Raw genomic sequence first — 21,679 nt, forward strand, 5'->3', positions numbered from 1 at the left:
GGTGGGTGGGCCCTCCGGAACACCATACCGGAACAGTGCTCTGGGCTGGCTCTGGTACGCCTGTACCGGGGCATACCACCTGCAACCCACCACTGGAATACTTATAAAGTGTACAGATGACACAAAATTGGGAGGAGTGGTAGAAAATTTAAAACATCTAAACCGTCTTGAACAGTGAGCTGATAGGAATAGGATGGAAGATATATAAAAGAAAAATGGGTATGAGAAATGTAAGGTACAAATGTAGGAAGGAGTTTGGTAGTCATATATTATGAAGGGGATCTGAGGATCCTTGTTGACTAGAAATTAAAATTAGCCAGAAGTTTGATGAGGATACTAAAATTATAACTGCTGCATTAGCAGAAACATAAGAGCCCAGTTTGCTGGAATCAATTGCATTGTGCTTTAGTTCCAGCCTCCAAAAATCGTGTCTGATTCTGAGCAACAGACTTCAATCAGACGAAAAACTGAAGAAAATTCAGAGGGGAATTGTCCAGATGGAGAAAGGTCTGGAAACTAAACCAGAGGAAGGGCAAAGGATTTGAATGTTTTTTAACCTACATAAAAATGACCAAAGACAGATATGATCCCTGCCCAATCATGTTGGAAGCACCGTTTATGGCACTTCTAGGTTGAAAGGATTAGCCGGTGACAAGGCAGATATGATTACAATCTTCAAATATTGTTAAGTGTCACACAGAAGAAGTGGACTTTATTGACTTAGAGGGTAGAACTAAAATCAACAAAGTACAAGAAAAGATGTTCAGTGTTGGATATCAGGAGCATTTGATAATATAACCTGTCAGCCAGTGGAAGAGGCTGCTTCATGACATAGTGAGTTCTCTTTTATTAGAAGTCTTCAGAGAAATAATCATTTTGTGCACAATTTGCAAAAATCCTCTGTAGAGAACCCTGCACTGAGTATGTGAGTGCATGCAAACCTTTGTGGACTAGATGAAATATTTGGCTTCTCCCATCTTCTGATTCTAAGCATATAAATATGAAACAGCGGTAAGTATTTGCAAGACTGCATTTAAGTTATGGACCATAATCTTATTAGCCAAATCAACAGATTGTAAGATTAAAACTTCTCTATTATGACATCCATGGCAATATGCACATTCTAGAAAAAAATACACACTTTTTGTTTGGCCTTTATCAATCATTCATGAAAGCCACAAGAAAAACGGATTCTATTCCTTTAATAATACATTTCAAAGCAATTGTATATCTTTAAATATTAAAATTTGCAGATCCATTTGAAATTCACCCTTCATTTTATCAGTAAGTTTTCAGTGACAAAACAGCCTTTTAATTAATAGCTGTTAATTTATTAGTAAGATATTCACTGACAAAATTTTGAAAGAAAACTTACTTTTGCAAGGAATTAAAAAAAGATTACAAATCACAAGTCTTTTTAAAAAGTACATTTTCCCTAGTTCTGACCTATTCAAGTATTTTCAAAGTCTCCTTGTTTTTTCAAGCTATTCTGCAATGTCTTTTGCAGTCTTGCTATGTTGGCATCCAATGCTGCTAATCCATTTTTGAAGTCTTCTTCATCTCTGGATGTGAACGTTGAAAAGGAAGATATAGTCCACTCAGATTTTCCTGACATCCAGTCAAGAGTTGAAAAACTGGAGTCAGAAGCAGAAATTCCAGGGTTCTTTTGCCCATTTCCTTTTTGAGCATAACAGTGTTTATCAGGCTGAAGTCTGTCTGGATTGTTCAAAATCACATTAGCAGACCCATTAGTTCTTTCTTTTGGCTGTATTTGGAGTCTCTCGCTTTCCAGTTTCTCTATCTTCCCCAGAGTTTCAGATTTATTTTCAACAGTCATTTTTCGACCAAAGCTACCATAGAATTTATCACCGGTCTTGGTATTGCTCAGCATCCCAACCTTGCTTGGCTGCTTAGAGTCACACTCCAGTTTGTGGGGCTTCGAGTTCTGGTTTATGACTGTTTTCCTTTCAGTTGCTGTGACTGGTTTCTGAGATGGACTGCTACTCAGTGGGATGTAAATAGTCTCATCCAGCTCATGACTCCCCAAAGTGCTTAAGCAGCTGGCTGCTTCTGCATCAAGCTTTTGGAAGACAGGAAGATTTCTGGAAGCCACAGTTTCCTCCACTACCACCTGACTCTCTTGGGCAGGATGCTCATCTGCTCTCAAATCCAATACTTCCTTGGGCTCCTTCATCCCACCCTCATTTAAGAGGGGCTCCATGTTGGTCAGAACAGGATCCATTTCTAATTTTTTTAGATAGTTTATTATGGAATCACTTAGAGGGTATGCATCAGGCTGCAACTGTTTCTCGTGAATTTCCAAGAGAGCTTTCGATAGACTGCTGACTTGTCTGGGCTTCACCATATCCCCGGTGAGGTCTGACAGTAGTTTGGACATACTCCCTTGAAGAGCCCTGTAAAGCACAGACGTCAAGACATGATGTCAAAATGAGACAAAGGTGTGAAGGGCTTGTACATATCTGAAAATCCAAAGCACAATCTTAGCACTACTAATTGGGCTCATTTCTGAATAGATATCTATTCCAATCAGGGCATAATCTAATCAATATTTGAAGTATCAGGGCATCTAACTTGAAGTACATTCCACTGAGGAGAATGGGAAACCATTTTACAGCCAGAGCTTCCCTTTTATTTCTATTTTTTCCTATCTCTAAGGGCTGGAGAAAATGTATTCAGAGATGCCCAGATGGTGGTAGTAGTGGTTCTCAAGCATTGTTTGCTACTTCATGGTATTGTAGTGCGAGAAGTAGAATTTTAACAAAAATATGTTGCACCTTTTGGGGGCTAAAGCACATGGGAGAATTTTCAGCCAATAATTTGTGGTTTTCCTGTTGGCCTGGCACTCTAGGGGCAAACACATCAGGTAAAGGATTTACTGTATACTACTCACAATTCCCCATCTTTCTCATAGAATGGTAAATCATATATATTAGTCTATTTATTTATTTTTTGATTTTGCCTCTCCTGTAGGAGCTCCTTATCTAACATCTTAACACCACACCATCCTTAGAGAATTACCTAAGCTGATTTTCAAGACAACAAAATAAGGTTGAAATTTAAGGTGGACCATGACTAGAAACAAGTTCATAAATTAGTTTATAAACCCCAATTAGGAAGACATGAAATGTTTCTGTGTTATAAAAAAAGTAAACACAAGATAATGTGGTCCTTTAATCATATTTGATTATGATTAATTATGTCACTATCAGACATAATTAAAGCCATCTTCCGTTTAATGCATACCTTCCCTCAGCCTTTCTACTAGTCCTCTTTAGAATTGCTAATATTGTAACCTTTAGAATAGGCTTCATTAATATATCCCCAATGTTCAAGTCAAAATAAAGAACTGTATGCAGGATCACTTCCAGAGAGGATTTTCCATCTAACTGGGGCTACAATGTGCATTGGGAGAGCCTTGGAGTATTCTAACACCACTTGACAGCATTAAGTAATATACCTGTATTGGAAATAAAATAGGGGACTAAAATCCACAACATAACGTAATAGTATTAATATACACTATTATTACAAAAGTTTTCTCTTTTTCTCAATAAATCAGATTTCAATTTTCTGCATGAGTCACTGCCACCACCTTGTGGCTGACTATTATATTGAGAATTCATTTATTAGTAAAATAAATAATATTTCCCACCTTCCACCAATAATTCTGAGATATTGTCCAAATGTTTAGAATGTAAAATAAAGAAATCAAATATTATTCCATTTAGTAGCTTTTCCTTTCCCCCAATCTAAATTTATTGAGGTTTTCAATTTTTTTTAAAAAAAAGATGCATTTCTCAATTTATTGTTCTAAATCTCTGGGGCAGTGTACAATTTTGCTAAATGGACTTGAAACACTAAGAGAAATGAATAAGGTTAACAGTACCAGGTCAATTCACGCAGTCTATTCACTTCTGCATCTCGCTGACGCAATGTTATGCCCAAAATCTGGTTTTCTTTCTCAGCCGCTTCTAACCTGTACTGGTAAGTCTTCACATTGGTCAACATTTCATCTGCTTCTAGAATATATTAATAACCAATGAAATTTAATTTCCATGATAAATGCACAAATATTGGAAACACACACACACAATTTGCCAATTTAAACACACCGATTTTGAGTTTAGTTGAGTCAATATCACGCTGTTGTTTCTTTTCAAGTAGCTCTTGTTCTTTCTCATGGATTTGTCCAGTTAGCCTTTTATTTTCTTCTTTTTGGCTTTCTAGGATTTTAATGAATTCTTCATTTTTATCCCGCAACAACTCAATGCTTCTCATGGATTCATTCAACTGACTCTGCAATGTCATATTCAAAGACTGGAGGGACACAACTATAGGAGGAAAACAGTTTCTTTCAGAAATATGGTCCATGGACAAATATTTCACGTTTGACTGAAAAAAGAAGGTACTTTCTTCTGACCTCTGAGATGTGGTCAGAAGAAGTCTGCATGAAATACATTGCTCCAACAATACACATGACCTTTATTGCGGTGGCAATAATGGGCATTTATTGCCTGGGGCGGGGGGGGGGGGAGGACTTTTAGCAGTATATATCATGAATAATGAATTGCACACTCTTTTATGGTTGAGGATTTATGGTTGTATTTTATTATTATATTTCTCGGTACATCACCTTGCGTTTTATGAGATGGAGGTAGTAAAACAGTATAAAGTATTATGCAGCCAATATTTTATGCCTAATCTCTGGAATGACACAATTTGCCAATGACATTCAATGCAAGTCAAGACTGCATGACAAGTGACATTCAACTATTATTTTTGCTGTTTTCAATGCATCTGGAAGATATTAATATTCTGTATTACACTAGCAAGGTTTCTAGTCAAGGACTATAGTTACTCTGAAGGTAATTTCTAAAAAGCTATTAGTAGATATTATTGCTTTGTTTGTATCCAAACACAAAGAGGTTTTTAAACTTGGTGAAGAATAAGGAATGTAGTCTCTTTCTATTTTCTGCAGTCTCTTTCTATTTTCTCTAATTATCATACACCCATCCAAAACTCTGAAGAACCCCTGCTTTTACTTGAACTTGAGTATCTCTCTCTATACAACCCATAATTAGAATACAACCCAGTCCCACTATGTTTGGCTAGCTGCACTCAGAGACATATATAAATACAGAATTCTTTGAGATAACCGAGATTCATGTCAATTAGAAAAAACAAGTGGGGCCAAGAGTGTTAACTCCATTGTCTTTCCAATCTGAAACATTTCACTCACCCAGAAGAATGTCTGAAGATTCAGTCTATATTCCAGAAAAGAAAAACCATTTCTGGAAATATGTCAAAATATTTCCAGTTCTCAGATGCTATTGAACATGAGTTTAATACATGCTAAAACATTTATACTTGCTACTTACCTTCCAAGTTGCTATCCAAGCTACATTCCTTTTCAGCTCTGTTTTGTTCCCTCAGCTGTTGGTTCAATATTCTTAGTCGTCTACAGTAAGAGGCAGGGATTTTTAAACAAATACTTTCTTTGTTAACAAATACATTTATTACTTGGATGCAGTTTTAAAAGTGCCATCTACAGCACTTTTTCCTCATTCTGACTGGAAAAAAAAAGTTTTCCCATCCTGAGATAAACTTTTTTTCTCCAAAACCTTCTTTTGGCAGAAAGCTTCCATTGGGATAATTGGCCTGTTCATATTAAAATCCTGTCTCCCATTTTCTAGTGCAGTTGTATAAAACTCTCCCAACTCACTTAAAGGGCTGGATCCAATTGAAATGGCCCACTTCTTGAGTCTGGAATCAAATCATTTCCTAACTTCTTGAATTAAGAAAATTAAGCCTGTTCTTCGTGGATGGAATCTCCTTGTGTCCTAAATTCCCCTTCTCTATCAGGTATGTGTGTATGTGTATAACTGAGAAAGCGGTTAAAGTCCAGCCACTGCAACGACCTTCCTCCCCACCAGCCCACACTTCAAGCTAAAAAAACCTACTCTATTACCATGTAGGATCTATTTCAAGTCTCTTAAGAAAAGTAGAATCGGAAATCCACTTGTAGATGGAGGATATTATTCTTCCAAATCTTGATACTCATTCTGTTGTCATCTTCAGATAGCAGTGACCCTGGTGTCTCCCAGGCCTGATTGCAATTTCCTCTAAATCTGACATGACTGGTGCTTGGGTGCTCACTCACTTCCACAATGTTCCCAAAAGTTTGAAACATAACTTTGGAAATAATCTCTTTGAAAGCAGTTTAATTGGCATTCACCCCCACCTTGCTCTCTTTCCATCTTCCTGAGCAGCTGCTGGACTATTCAATTGAGGTCTGAACAACTCTGCCTCCATGTTCTTGTTACTTGTCCAGAAAGTTAAAACTGCAGCACCATGGGTAGTTCACTGCAAGGATGACTCTGAACTGAGGACAGACCTCAATCATTGAATGCAGTGGTGCTGCTTTTCTTCTCACCAGAATAATATATACAGTCAAACATCAAAGCCTCCCTCCCCTTTTATCACATATCTGCCATTGTCAGAATGTGGCCTGGAGAAGAGAAGAGGAAAATCTGGGAGTAAGTTTGTTGCTATGCTCAAGAAGATATGGATTCACATCAGTCCAGATGTGATATTTGATTTTCTTGACATCAAGCCAAAATAGCAAAGTATCTATGTATTCAGAATCCCAACACAATGCTCACTGTATTATAATTAGATTGAATTTGCAATCTGGCGAACCACCGCTTTGCCTTAAGTACCATATTTTTCTCTTGTTTACTGACCTGCGCAACTGGGCGTTTTCACTTCTGAGAGGTTGAAGGGCAAGTGCTATTTCAGCTTGTACATTTGTATTCTCAATAGTTGCGGGCAAGAGTGACATGGTGTCATCTATTTCATCTAGCACCCCTAACGTTTCTGAATCTTCAGTGAGAAAGAGGAAAAAAAGAAAAATGCATTTTCACAGATACCCAAATAGCCATTCTTCAAAGTATTATTGTAATGTAGACAATCAAGTTTATCATCGTAATATGAATGGGGTGAGCAGGTTTACAAGTGCATGATTCTTGGCATCTATGTTAGCTTTCTTCATCAACTGCCATATAACATATAAAAAACGGTCCACTCTTCAAATAGGTTGCTTTAAGATGAGGACCAAGAAATGTGACAGGTTTCATTTATAGCATTGACAGTTCTTATTTGAAGTTTCCTCACCACCTTATACTTTTTATTTCAGAATGGTAAAAACATCACAGAACTGAAGCTTCAATAGTCTTTACTTCTATAATGATTCATTTTTGCAGATGGTATAAGACCAATGGGAAAGCAAAGGTGCATTCAAAAGTGCAAAAGTTCAAAATTTTTGTTTTGTCGATATAAAATCCTCATGGGAGATTTTAGCATTCATTGGTTTGCCAAGAGCAGGGCAAGACAGGAACAAAGTTAATGTTTGTAATTGCCTATTTCCAATCCTCAAGTTTTTAAAAATGCTGCAATTGTCATATTTACTAGAAAGTGATTTATGATGGATGGATTTAAACAAGATGATTAAATCAACAAATAACCCAAAATTATTTTGGTAAGATTACAAGTAAGTAATCTCAAAATAAGGAAATCAAATTAGGAAAGTTAAACAGAAGCTTATTTTGCATTAATAACACATTTGTGTTTCTTGATGCAACAACATGGGGTAGGTAGGGCTAAGCGGTCGTGATTGGCCTAAAGGCAGTGGTGAGATTCAGCCAGTTCGCACCACTTCAGGAGAACTGGTTGTTAACTTTCTGAGCAATTTGTTGAACTGGTTGTTGGAAGAAATCATTAAGGCAGAGAACTGGTTGTTAAATTATTTGAATCCCACCACTGCCTAGAGGCACCCACAGTGCTTCCATTTTGAGAATGGACTTTAAATTGGATCTCCCTGATTTTAGTTCAACAACTTAACCATTACATTGGCTATTTTGCTGCAAAGCAAGATAAAAATTATCAAAAAATATGTTTAATCCAGCATGCTAACTTACCAGAAGATTCTGCTGTTTGATCCATTTATTTTGAGGTTATCATGTTTGGCAGTGTTTTCTACTCACATTTAACTGAGCACTTTTTCTGTGGGGAGTTGCTCTAATATGATGACAATATCATTGTCATCATTTTATCTCACCTTTATATAAGCAGTGAACATCCCTAATATAGATAGTCCTCAACTTACAACAACAATTGAGCTCAAAATGTCTTTAAGTGAAATATCTACTGAGTTTTTTCGCATGTTGTGATCTTTCTTGCCATAGTTAAGTGAATCACTTCAGCTGATAAGTAAGTAACCCAGTTGTTAAGTGAATTTGGCTTCCCCGCTGACTTTGCTGGTCAGAAGGTTATAAAAGGTGATCACATGACCTTGGGACACTGCAACCGTCATAAACATGGACCAGCACCTGAATTCTGATCATGTGATCACGGGGATGCTACAACGGTCATAACTGTGAAAAATGGTCATAAATCATATTTTTCAGTGCCGCTGTAACTCAGAATGGCCACTAAAAGTAAGTCAAGGGCTACTTGTACTCCTGCGTATTTTCTCTACAATTACCTTGTGAGCTAGATTGAACTAAGGGAGAGGGAGAGAAAGAGAAGGGGAGGGAGAAGGAGAGATGGAGGGGGAGAGAGAGAGAGAGGGAGGGAGGGAGCCTAGCCCAAAGTCATCCAGCTGACTTCCATGCCTAAAGAAGAGCTGGAACTTAGTCTCTCCTGGTTTCTAGGCCAGCACCTTAGCTATTACACCAAAGCACATGATATGAGCACCTTAAAAGCACCTCTAACCAAGTCACCAGTAGGCCATCTGGGGACTGATCATATTCACAAGTCATAAAATGTCCCTCCCACCAAATCATAATAAGAACAATCATATTACCATGGTCAGTTAGCAAGGCCTTGAGCTCTGCCAAAAGATGCTTTACACTTTTCACTTTTTGGACTCTTTTCTGCAGACTGTTTTTTTGAGGCTTTAAGATTTCTGTGCTGAAACTAGTTTGGCAGCTTGTATCTCTCACAGGTGCCATATCACTGCCCTCTAAGGTATCCTCTTCACTTAAAGTGCCTTCATTGTATTCTTCAGTTATCTCTGGTTCTTTGGAAATGGGTGGCTTGGACTGCACCGGGTCAACATCTGGGCAATTTCTGACAGCCTCCTTCAACTCACGCTCCCTTTCCCGTGCTTGCAATAGAGCCAGCTGTGCCTGAATGCATCTGATCAACTCTGCCTCATTAAACTGTTCTTCGTGGATTCCTTCTGACACGGCCTCTCTGCCAGGAGATGGAGCGAGGATGGCTGAGGATGGGAGGTTGCTTGGACCAGAGTGGGCCACATGCGGTGGAGCAGAGCACAAAGCTGATGGTTGCGTCTGAGCCATAGAAGCTGAAGTCCTGAAGCCTTCGGATACAAGGACCGGCCCCATTCGTGAGACACACTGGCTGCAGGTGTCCACAGGAAGGCCCTGTGACAAGTACACATACATAAGCAATGTTCTTCCATGCTGAAATCATACTGAATTTATATTCTTTTAAGTTAATTCCAATTCAAATTACATTCTTACAATTACAATTTTAAAAGGGAATGGGGTGTAAGGTTCCCCCCACCTTAAGCATGTGCAAACAAGTTGGTATTAAACAATATGACAATGATCCAATACCCAGAGAATAATGCATGCTAGGAGACAGTCTTCTTTAGTAACTAATTAAGCTTGGTAATGTTCAACAGTAGAAAAGGCAAATATGCATAGGAATTCCAGTACTGTTGCAAATTAAAGAGAACTTTGAAAAATGCTGGTTCTTCTACAATAGCACGATATTATCTTTTACTCTTGTTTACAACTAAGAAAATAATGACTTGATTTTTGTCCCCATGGCAAAAATAGATGACATGGAATAGAGACAATGGGAGTAGGAGAGTGTTTGGGTTTTTAAAACAGTTTTACTATCTCTCTCCCATTTCCTTCAATTGTAATGATCAGAACTGAAGAGGCAAGACAAATTTTAGAAGTAACCAACAAATTCAATTTGCACATCTTTGAGAAGTTGCAGAATTTAGACAAACTCGGGGGCGGGGGCGGGGGGGGGGGAGAGAGGAAACATTCAGGAACAAATGAATAAATACAAAGGGCCTCAAAACAACTAGATACAGGGAACACCTGGATTTCTGCTTAAGACAACAATATGTTGAATTTAAAATGAAATGTATCCCTGTTGCTTCTCATCTGAAGATAAAGATACAGTATCTGCTCAACTTGTGGATGAAAGCCCAAAGGAACTGAAGTTCAAGTGCCTTTTCTTTACCCACCGCAAATTCAAGCACAAGTTCAGTCATGACTAGCGTGTGTTGCTTTACAGCAGTTCTATTTTAACATTTTGCTTTTAGCAGCATGTTTAGGATGAAACAGGGAAATACAAATTTGACCATTTACTTCCAGCAGGAGGTTACTTACAGGGTGAACGACAGAAGGATTAACTGCCTGCTGTGGTGATCGTGCTGGTGTGGAGGTAGGTAAATGGCCGTTGAATGCTGTAGCAAGTTGATATGCTGATAAAAGGAGGACAAATCGCCCAACAGTTAACAACACTAAGGTTAATTTGAACAAATGAACACAGTGCATATCGACAGCCAAACTGCTTCCCTACTTACCCTCTTCAGGAATGATGGAAAGTGGGACATCAGGAATATCGCTGGATTTCACTGGAGTGTGGCTATTTAACAAAGGCATTTGGAACTGTGCATGCTCACACAATTTCTGGTGCGTTATAGGAGAATGCTGAGTGCAAGGTCCATGAATTGATTTAACAACCAAGGCTTGTTTGGTGCTTAGAGGAGTTACATCTTTTTCAGCAACAGCTTCGTTACCTGAAACTACCTTTCTATTTAACTCAGATGCTGCAAAAACAAAAACCCCAGAATGGAAAATGTTTAGGTTGTTAACACCTTTAATATTATCCAGATGCATAACTAATTGTTTGGATTCGAGAACCCTGTTGTTGCAAGTTTTTTTTTTTTTTATAAGCTCTGGATTTTTACAGCTCTGGATTTGTAGCTACGGTTAAAAAAGCTTGAAGTAACATGTTTATAAAGCAGAAACCACCATTATTTTTGACAAGACATAAACTAAGATTGATGACTGTTATATAGTGATTTACATCTAGCTTAACAATTAACCTCTTCCGATAAATACAAAGCATATTCAATTGGTGGATGAAGGCACACATTCATGAAACAAATTGTAAAAAAATCCCTATGGAGTATTTTCAATGATATGTTATCTCTAGACAAAACCAGACATTCAGGTTTTGGGGGCAAAAATTACATCCTATAACTATTATGTAATTGAAGGAGAATGATGAATGAATGAGTGATGAATGAATGAATGATGAATGAATGAATGAGATACATGCATGGAAAATAAATTTGAAGAAAAAGCATATACCTGTTTCTTTTTGCGCATTTGCTGAAAGAGTTTTTTTCTTTACACCTCTCTTTTTAGCACCACCCATTTTATTCAGCAAAGGTTTGGAAGCTGCTCTGAAAGTAGTTGTTTTCACTGCTTTTTGAGAGTTGCCCGCCATTCCTAGCATCATTTGAAAAAAAAAACCATTTAAGGCACAAGGTAAGCTATCAAGGATATGAACTTTATATTCAAGCAATGAAAAGGATCGTTACCTTGAGACTCATTCTGAAGAATGTCCCTTAACAAAGATGCACAGCGATCAAGGCCATGATGAATGTTTACAACCTCAGAAAAGATATTAAGATGATTACAAACAGAAGCTTCTAGCATAGGAAGCAAGCTCATTAATTTATCTTTATTCTCCAAGCTAGTAAGTATTCTAGCAATAAAAAGATTCCTCCATCAAATGAGTTGAGTTCCAGGATCTGATTTTGATGAAACTTCAAACTGTTTATAGTATTCAGCAAGGGAAAGTGATAGGAAAAAAGGAGCCAGACAAAGAATATTCATTTCTGGATGACTAAAATTCCTGTTTGCATGATTCTTTTATTTAGAGAGAGAATCCAATTAAATGGTTGAAATCAAATGTTTAAGAATATGCAATCTAGAAAAGGGACACATAAATATTGTGTTCTAAACAAAAATTTTGTTTAATACACATGTACTAAATAAAAAAACCCTCATGGCTATCTTATGCAAACAATTCTTAGTTATCCATGGTATTCTCAGAGGTTTTTGCCAAAATCCAAATTCAAAAACATTAATGCTCTTTCTATCTTACTTCTAATTTTCACTTTTCATAAAGCACATATGTTGCAGAAACAAAAAGAGCATGCAGTCTTACCTCACTCCTTTGCTGACCTGTTACACCCTGCTGGCTCTAGACTATGACTCCCTCTCCTGCGTACAGGTAGTCCTCAACGTACAACTACAATTGAGCCCCAAACGTATGTTGTCAAGTGAGAAATTTGTTAAGTGAGTTTTGCCCTATTTTATGACTTTTCTTGCCATATTTGTTAAGCAAATCACTGCAATTAAGTTAGTAACATGGTTGTTAAGTGAATCCGGCTTCCCCATTGACTTTGCTTGTCAGAAGGTTGCAAAAGGTGATCACATGACTCCAGGACAGTTATAAATGTAAATCAGTTGTCAAGCATCTAAATGTAAATCACATAACCAGAGGGATGTACAATGGTCATAAGTGTGAAAAATGATTATGTCACTTTTTTCAGTGCCATTGTCACTTTGAATGGTCACTAAAGGAACTGTTGTAAGTTGAGGACTACCTTATAGATTTCAAATGAGGAAATGAGATGCTCTGTAATTCCTACTTTCTTAATGTCATTCCACAGCTTGACTTAGTTGATGCAGTCAAAAACCTTTCTAAAGTCAGTGAAGCACATGCTAACTTCTTTTTGGTATATTATGGCTACCCAATAAACAATTGTAGATCAGCAGTATCTCATGTTCGTGGCCTTTTTTAAAACCAGCTTGAACATCTGACATTTCCCTTTCCATGTAAACTCTAATCTGCATTGGATGAATATAAATATTACTTTTAATTAAACCATTTTAATTAATGTACATCTATGATACCATGTATGAGTTATAAACTATAACACAGATGAAAAGGTTGCAAACAAAATTCTTAGGATAGATTTTTGCATTACGTTCTCTTTTTACCTGATCCTCTGAATCTGTGGAATACAGGGAATACCCATCAGATTCTATATATGCCACTTTTTGGGGAGTAATCCTGAAATATATAAATGATATCCTGATAAACTGTTCAACATGGCTACCAAAGAATAATTTGTAATTGTTATAGAGAACCAGCTTGATCTAGTGGTTAAGACACCAGGCTAGAAAATGGGAGATTGTGAGTTCAGGCCCACCTTAAGTGTGAAAGCCGGTGGGGTGATTTTGGGCCAGTCATTCTCTCTCAGCCCAACCCATCTCACAGTGCTATTGTTGTGGGGAAAATTGGAGAAGGAAGGTGCATTTGATATGTTTGCCACCTCACGTTATTTGTAAAAATAATAAAGGTGGGATTTAAATAAATAAAATAACATTTATTATTAGGAAATTAGACATACTAAAATTCAATTGCAGAAGAAGCTCTGTAAGCAATTATATTAGAAGAATTGTCTGAAGGTACTGTAATATCTTTTCAAGCATTCTACATTGTGTGGTACATAAACACACTTATTAAGAAGAGGACTATCTGTAGCAGATAGTATTGTGTCAAGTATCAAGATTTTCTGGATAGTTTAGAATCTTGAAAGGTACAGGTTTTATGGACATAGGAGACTCTTTACAGTCTTCTCCAGTTTGGTGCCCTGTTCTCAACATATATTATGATTGCATCTTTGCCAGTGTCAGTATAGCTACAGAGACCAAAGTTGAACAAGGCTTCTTCATCACTTTTGGAAGAGCCACAAAGAAATGATGGGGCAAAACATATTTTGTTAATGAATCTTAAGCATCTTAAATGCCTTTGTTATCTGCAAAAACTGGGATTTTGCTACAAAATAGGAACGATATCTGTAGCAAGCCCTGGGAATTAGTCCTGGAAATATTGCTGGATTTCATCCTAGCATTTTAATCTGACACAGCCAATGATCAGGACACATAAGTATAGCTTCATCTCTGACCTTGAAAACGAATAATGAGCTACTTTACATGCCAATGATAATATCAATATGTACTAATGAAGATTTTGGTAAAGACTCCTGTGCATTCCTGGGAAAGCAAAAGTGACAAATAAGTAAGCATTGGAGCAAATAAAACCAGACATATTCCTGGAAGGAAGCATCACAAAATTTCACATTACTTATTTCAGCTATGTCATGCCATCAAATTTACTAGAAAGGGCAGTTAGGCTTGGAATGATCAGTGAGGTTGCAAAAAACAAAACAAAACCATAACTAGACACCATCAAAGCTGATATTAGACAGAGCATAAAAAAATTGAAAGAGCCATACAAGATTGGAAAATGTGGAGAAAGCTGATCTACAGAATCACCAAGAATTGGACACGATTGAATAAATAGCATCATTATCATCATCATCATTAATGAAGATATTCTTACTGTTTTTTCCTGTTTGTCATTTTAGTTGATCCCGTCAACCTTCCTGAAGTCAATGCCTGTTGATTGTATGAGAAATGATTCATTTTCACATAATTTTTCCAACAAGACCATCACATCTGGTTTGCAAACAATCGCATACTTGTTTACAATGACATAGTTATTTAAAATAAATATTTTATGAAGGAAAAATTCCATGCCAGCATAGTAAATAATTAAAAATGCATGGGTCTATAGTGAAACATATGACAGTATAATGCAAAGTAACCTCTAAACACAACAATCTGTAGCAATTTAACATCTCTGAATATCTATAAATATGGGTTAACTTAATTCATTTCTCAAGAGGGAATGAATTTAAAACAAGTTTCTCATTTTAAATTAACATATTTTCGCAAACAGTATGAATAATAATATCTTGTACAACAGATAGTACATATGAATTGGCAACCAAATTCCATGCTACAACAACTAAATATTCCAGACTACAACAAGAAATGTGAAGTCCTGGGGTGGGTGGGTAGGAAATATGAGGCAAAACAAAACAAGGAATGTGGTAAGTTTTTCCTGAAACTTTCTGGGCCTTCATATTTTTAGCCTCAAAAAACAACTCTGCAATTTCTAATCTATATAACTAACTTAAGTGATAGAGCCTGCAGTTTTCAGAATGTGTGGTTGTACTTACATAGTGAGATTCAGCAGATGTAGAAGGTGGGGTTGAAAGACAGCTGGAAAGGATTATACTGTGCTTTTTTTATATTGGCAATTCCAATATATGTAGATAAACAACATGTATTTTAGGTAGTTTAAGTAGCATAAGCAGTACTATTTAGTGTTTAAACAAGTGGGATGTAAATGCCCTACAATCCTTTTAAAAGCTGTTTGTTTCTATATTTAGTATTGATACACCTAAGGATCCTGGATGAAATATATTTCAGGTTGTCCAAATGGTTCTCAGAGCTGCTCCTTTATGAATACATTAATAAATGTGATACAAATGTGGTAAATTTATATATATGGTTTTACAGAAAACTAAACGAACTTATAGAGCTTTATAAAGTTGCAGTTCTTTTGATATTTGTTTATTTTGTTCTTTGTAAGCCGATCAGAGTTGCCTTATTGGTGTGAGGGGCAGTGTCTAAATTACCAGTAAATCAAATAAAGTCAAGCTTAATGAAGTGTTGTGCTTCTGCAAGAGCTGGCTACTTTTGTCAGAATGACAAAAATAGCTTGATAATGTCATGCCACAATCAGTGCCCCTTTTGTATAACTGTATCATGTCATGTCATGGACAAAAATGGCAGTCACAATATTGTCATGGTTTTATTATTATTATGCCAAACTTAACCTCATCTCCAATGTGATAAATGCAATAGTTAAAGGGTCAAGAATCCATCATCAACCAGAGAAAGTAACTAGGGACTTGGGAGTAGTCTGTCTCTTTTTGATCTCACAGGGTTGTTGGGAGGTCCCTGTATAAAGTGACCTGAACTACTGGTATCACTTCTAGATGTTTGTCTGAATGGCATTTCTCTGCTCCCCTCATTGTAGACACTAGAGATCAACAGTTGTAGATTTTATTTTCTTTCTTACCAGAAACTTGAGATCCAACCAAAGGCAAGTGCCATATACTTAAAACAATCTTGAGTCCAACAATTTGCTTCCAACTGGTGAAATTTCACAATCCTGTCCAAAAAGTCACCCCTGGTTCTTGCAAATTGTCTGCACTTTAGCAACACAATGTTGCAAATATTAAAACAGGTGGAGTCAGAACTTTCAGTTGCTTAAACTTTAATCCCTCACTCCAGACACAGACACACACATTAGTCAATTCATTAATTTTACAGGCCGCACATCTCACTATTAAAGTAACCCTGAGTGGCTTACAAAAATAATTCACCTTATTTTTACCATTGTTGTTATCATTTTTAAAAAGGTGTTGAATCTAGGTTTCCTCCTCCTGAAAAGAGACACTGCCTGCTGGAAGAAATCCAAGACTGTATCTCACCCTAAAACCTTTAAACCCTTTGTGTCATTTAAGGACTTGCTTTTGTTTCTTTCAATCCTGCCCTAAGTGCCATATCAAAAATGCATTGCACACCCCATTCAGAGAGTTAACTGTTACTGTTTTGGCAATTAGCTTTCATTCTCAAAAAGTTGAAGACTAGAGCTGGAAGGAACCTTGGAGGTCTTCTAGTCCAACCCCCTGCTTAAGCAGGAGATCCTATACCATTTCAGACAAGTGAGTGTCCAGTCTGTTCTTAAAAACCTCCAGTGTCTGTCTGTCTTTCTCTCAACTTCTGGAGACAAAGTAGTTACACTGGAGGTTTTTAAGAAGAGACTGGACACTCACACCCACAACTTCTGGAGACAAGTAGTTACACTGGTTAATTTTTCTCACAGTTAGGAAATTTCTTGTTCTAGGTTGCTTCTCTCCTTGATTAGTTTCCATCCATTGTTTCTTGTTCTGCCCTCAGGTGCTTTGGAGAATAGCCCGACTCTCTTTTCTTTGTGGCAACCCCTGAGATATTGGAACAATGCTATCATGTCTCCCCTAGACCTTCTTTTCATTAAACTAGACATCTACAGCTGCCTATCTCTCTCTGTCTCTCTCTCTCAAAAACTAGATATACATACCTTAATTAAACTTAAGTTTAAGGAAAACACAGGAAGACCTCCAAGTTCCCTTCTATATATTCTTACATATATTGCATAATAGAGCTGGAAGGTACCTTGGAGGGCTTCTAGTCCAGCCTGCTCCTGCTCAAACAGGAGACCCTATATCATTTCAGACAAGTGACTGTCCAGTCACTTCTTTAAAAACCCCAATGATGAAGCACCCACAATTTCTGAAGTCAAGCTGTTCCACTGGTTAACTGTTCTGTCTGGAAGTTTCTCCTTAATTCCAGGTTGCTTCTCTCTTTGATTAGTTTCCAACCATCGTTTCTTGTCCTGTCCTCACAATAATTTGACCCCCTCTTCTTTTTGTGGCAGCCCTAAGTATTGAAAAACTCGCCACCCTTTCTGCAACCAAAGGGGGGGTGAGAAAAAACACCAAAGCAAAATATGTCTAGCACTTATTTCCTTGCACTCAGTGGAGATCTTCACACACACCCCTCCCAAACGGGCTTATTCTTTCTTGCAATTTCTGTCGCTCCTCGAGTAAAGAAGCTTTTACCTTGTGGTGCTTCAAACAACCTGGTCTGGCCATCCTCGCTTTTGGGAGCGGGGGGGGGGGGGGGATGTCGAAGCCGCGAGGTCGCGCCGCGTCCCTAGACACGATTGGCAGCCCCAACGGCTCTTCGGGGGGGGAAGGGCCTAGGACAGGCTCCGCCCATTTCCCTCCATCGTCATTACGAGACGGCGGCCGTCGGAGCGGGAACGGGGCGAGTGGGCGGGGAAATTGGAGTACGGTGCCGCTTATTGGTGGGGAACCGCGGTGACGTTAAGCCAATAGAAGCAGCGGTGTGCAAACTCGCTGTGGCTTAGTTGAATTTCTTAGCGGGTTCTGGGCGGTTTCGTTTGCAGTGTTAGAGGCGGTGGTTTGTCTGTCCTGTATTATGAATGGCTATAAATTGTCCGTCCTATATATGAATGCATATGAATTCATATATAGGACGGCTGTATATATGGATGGATTTTGCTATTAAAGGAATGCTATTATGTAGAGCCACAATGATTCGTATGTGTCCAATGAAAAACGATAGAAGTTCACGCCGTAATGCACCGAATGGCAGCAAAGCTATGCAGATGAGAAATTTTAGGAATGAATTCAGTCGAGCTTCTGCAGAAGGAAATAAAGTTCAGCATATGTTTCCCTTTAAGGTGCCAGAACGTTGTTATCCTTTGCTAAAAGATAAATTAGTTTGTTACCCAAAGCCGGGTTCTGTTGCTGAAATTTCATTTTAATGTATGCCGATTAGTGTACCTTCAAAGTGACAATAAAGTAAGTCTTAAGTCTAAAGGCGGATTCATAGTTTCAAAGTGCTTCCCTTAATTAGATTAATCTAGAAAGAGATTCTTTCCAATATGTAAAATAGAGTGGTTTTGCTAATACTGAAACATACCATAAGAATATTTGGTTTACCTTTTAAAAATCTAAATTGTCAGATAACGTTTTTCTTAATGTTTCAACCTAAGTTCTTTTGGGAAAAGTTTGGAACAAAACGGTGTGTTCAAAAGTTAAATGTACCTCAAATCAAGCTTGATGCCTAGTGATTATATCCATGTGGATTCTTAGACAGCATTGGAAAATTACTTTGCCACTGCCATTTTGGCCAATATTTTTTCAACTTCCCAACAATTGCTGGAATTTTCCAAATACAAGTAATGTTTACTAATGCTTAACTTCTGAGATAAACCATAGGCAGAGTGTTAAAATAAATAGTGTGCAGGTAGATGGCAGTAGCAGCAGTTCTTAAAAGGTTAAGCAGGTTAGATCTGGTGAGCCTGTGGATGGACAAACCCCTAGCAATGGGACAAGCCCCTAGCAAATCTCTAGTAGGCTACAAAGCGGAGGGGGGGCATTCTGGAACAATACAGTGCTAAAAGCACACCTGAACTGCAGGGATATGTCCATGAAGTCACTGGGAATTAAGCTTGACTTAGGGGATTTCGTTTTTTGCAGATGAATCTGTTTCAATATTGACTGCCCCTCTTACTAGCAGACCACGGAGCTGATCAGGCATCGGCAGGAGCACAAATGTGTGTGATTTATCAACTCTAATTCACCATTTAAGGAAGAGCCTAATGTAAGTGAAATATCCCAAAGAAAGGAATGAAGAATCAGTAGAGATGATATTTCAACACCAAAAGCTTAAATCGGTACCAGTAGATATTTGCTGACACTGCTTCCTTTCTTTAGCAATTGACTTTGAAGAGAAGGAGCAGATACAAGCTGGTGTCATAAGTAGAAATAATGGGGTGGCTTGAAGACACACATTGGGTTGTATCTGGCCAACATCCACTCGCTCCAAAGAGGTATGTAAGAGCAGATTGTGTCTAATGCCATTAAATCCTTTATTAGTCTTTCACTGCATTTACAGCATTATTCTATAATTGTTGTCCAAGATAGCACGGAGGAGCACAGACTTATATCTTCTCGATGGTTGGTGAATACTGAAAGATGTTAGCATTAATGAGGAAATAGTTTTGAGAGAACACAACATCTCACATACAGCATCGCTTCCTGCCAAGAGCTTATTTTTGCTGACAGAGCACTCGGACCTCCACAGGCACCCCCAACATGAGTGACGTGCCCACCATGGCCACGCCCAGCCTGTCCCCCCCACCGAGGTCAAACACACCCCTGATGTGGCCCTCAATGAAATCGAGTTTGACACCTGCAATAGAGGGAGCTTCCTGAAGGTAAAGATATAAATCCCAATTTGTATAGTCTATAGTCTTATTTGTATAGTCTGAAATACTGAGACCAAAAGATGAAAGAACAGCTGGGGCATTCTTACAATAGATACCTTGGGAACAAACCCAGTATTTCCAGGTTAAGATCTAAGATGGCACCCTTCTCACCTGTAGAAACTCTGCCATTGTTATTGTCACTTTATTATGAAGGAAAACGCTTGCTTAAATGGCGATACACCAAATGATATACCTAATATATCAGATTTCAGTGCCATTGTTTATTAAGCAAGACTCAGGTATCATTCCTCAGAGGGTAAGATTTAGAACTCATCTGTTCACTAAAACCCAATAAACCTCTAATTCTGCTTTCCTAAAGCCTAGGGGAAAACTGTCCAATCTCTTCATTTTCAGCTGATTATAAGTAATTCTCAACTTTACAATAGTTCATTTAATGACTTGTTCAAGGTTACAACGGCACTGAAAAAGTAACATGACAATTTTCCCCACTTATGACCATTACATCATCCCCATGGTCACATGATCAAATTTCAGATGCTTGGTAACTGACTCATGTTTATGACGGTTGCAGTGTCCCAGGGTCATATGATCTCCTTTTGCGACCTTCTGACAAGCAAAGTAAATGGGGAAGCCAGTTCGCTTAACAACTGTTACTAATTTAACAACTGCAACTATGGTAAGAAAGGTCATAAAATGGGGCAAAACTCACTTAACAAATGTCTCACTTAAATTTTGGGTGCAATTGTGGTCGTAAGTCAAGGACTACCTATATTCATTTGCCCCTTTCATAGCCAATTTGTAAAAGATGTACTATAGAAAAAAAAAGCAGGAATGGAATATTCAACCTATACTTTGTTCACCATTGTTTAACTGTGGCTTAAAAATTACTGGATTCGTACGATATATTTATCCATAGACATGGTTACAAACAATACAGTATCTCAAATCCATTCCAATTTTGTTGTGAATTTGTGATTCAAGCAGACCATTTAGAAGGATTAATTTTTCTCCTCTAGCTTCTCTAGTTTGGCATGAAATCATCAGAAGTTGTTTTTTTGCCGGTTAAAAGGATTTACTGTGGAAAACAACTGCAGCACTATTTATATGCTATTGTTTCACAGTACATAAAAATAGGGAAAACCAATACAATTGTTGCTATAAAACTGCCCACAGTTAACTACAAAATGAGTAGCTATATAAATGTTTTAAATAAAATAATATCCTCGCAAAATGCTGGTATATGGAGAGAGCCCACAAAAAGTTTTAAATATGAGGAACTTTTAAACCATTATATTTGGGATGAATGATAATAGAATAGTCACTTAGAAGTATTAGAAAAACAAGCCTATAGCCTGATCCCAAGTTTACTCGTTTCTTTCTACAATTGTAGACACTTTGGAAAAAATCCTAATAATCTTCTGTAAATAAAAGTTTTGAAATTCCCAACATGTTTGCATGGCAATGCCAGATAATTTGAAATGCAAAAAAAAGGGGGGAGAAGGATGGACCTCAAATATATTCAATAGGTTTATACTCTTTGGTAGTCTGTGATATTTATTTGGGTGGACGTGTGTATATCAAAACACTATAAAATTAACAATAGACTGTGCTGTATTTCACTGGCACCTTCTCAATCTATGTTTTCATCTTTCTTAGTGGTTGCTTTACCAAACTGTTTATTAACAGACACAAAGGGAAAAAGTGACTGAGAGGTTGGCCTATTTGTTTAAGTCATTCTATTCTCTGT

The 21,679-nt window shown here is 37.6% G+C and overlaps 1 protein-coding gene across 2 annotated transcripts; it reads right to left on the minus strand.

Moving 5' to 3' along the window:
• Positions 1-1,186: 1,186 nt before the first annotated feature.
• CCDC14 (coiled-coil domain containing 14) lies at positions 1,187-17,906 on the minus strand. Of its 2 annotated transcripts, XM_081935291.1 has the most exons (13): positions 17,732-17,906; positions 14,557-14,612; positions 13,149-13,221; positions 11,678-11,750; positions 11,445-11,585; positions 10,652-10,897; positions 10,455-10,549; positions 8,885-9,467; positions 6,765-6,903; positions 5,400-5,479; positions 4,134-4,352; positions 3,908-4,040; positions 1,187-2,414 (listed from the first exon to the last, which is right to left on the minus strand). In XM_081935291.1, the coding sequence occupies exons 1-13, from the start codon at positions 17,762-17,764 to the stop codon at positions 1,451-1,453; spliced, it is 2,835 nt and encodes a 944-aa protein (XP_081791417.1). In that variant the 5' UTR covers positions 17,765-17,906; the 3' UTR covers positions 1,187-1,450. The 2 variants fall into 2 exon arrangements, with proteins under 2 accessions (XP_081791417.1, XP_081791418.1); XM_081935292.1 differs by lacking the exon at positions 10,652-10,897.
• Between the last annotated feature and the right edge of the window lie 3,773 nt (positions 17,907-21,679).

Source organism: Natrix helvetica (genome assembly GCF_964273705.1).
Source record: "Natrix helvetica genome assembly, chromosome: 1".
Lineage (NCBI taxonomy): Eukaryota > Metazoa > Chordata > Lepidosauria > Squamata > Natricidae > Natrix > Natrix helvetica.

Bases quoted from the DNA above. Each gene is read 5' to 3' on its own strand.
- CCDC14 (XM_081935291.1), bottom strand. From the start codon at position 17,764: ATGGCCAGACCAGGTTGTTTGAAGCACCACAAG. The intron at 9,468-10,454 runs GTAAGTAACCTC...TACTTGTCACAG, and splicing joins ATCCTTCTGTCGTTCACCCT to GGCCTTCCTGTGGACACCTG. The intron at 4,353-5,399 runs GTAAGTAGCAAG...TTCCTCCTATAG, and splicing joins CTTGGATAGCAACTTGGAAG to TTGTGTCCCTCCAGTCTTTG.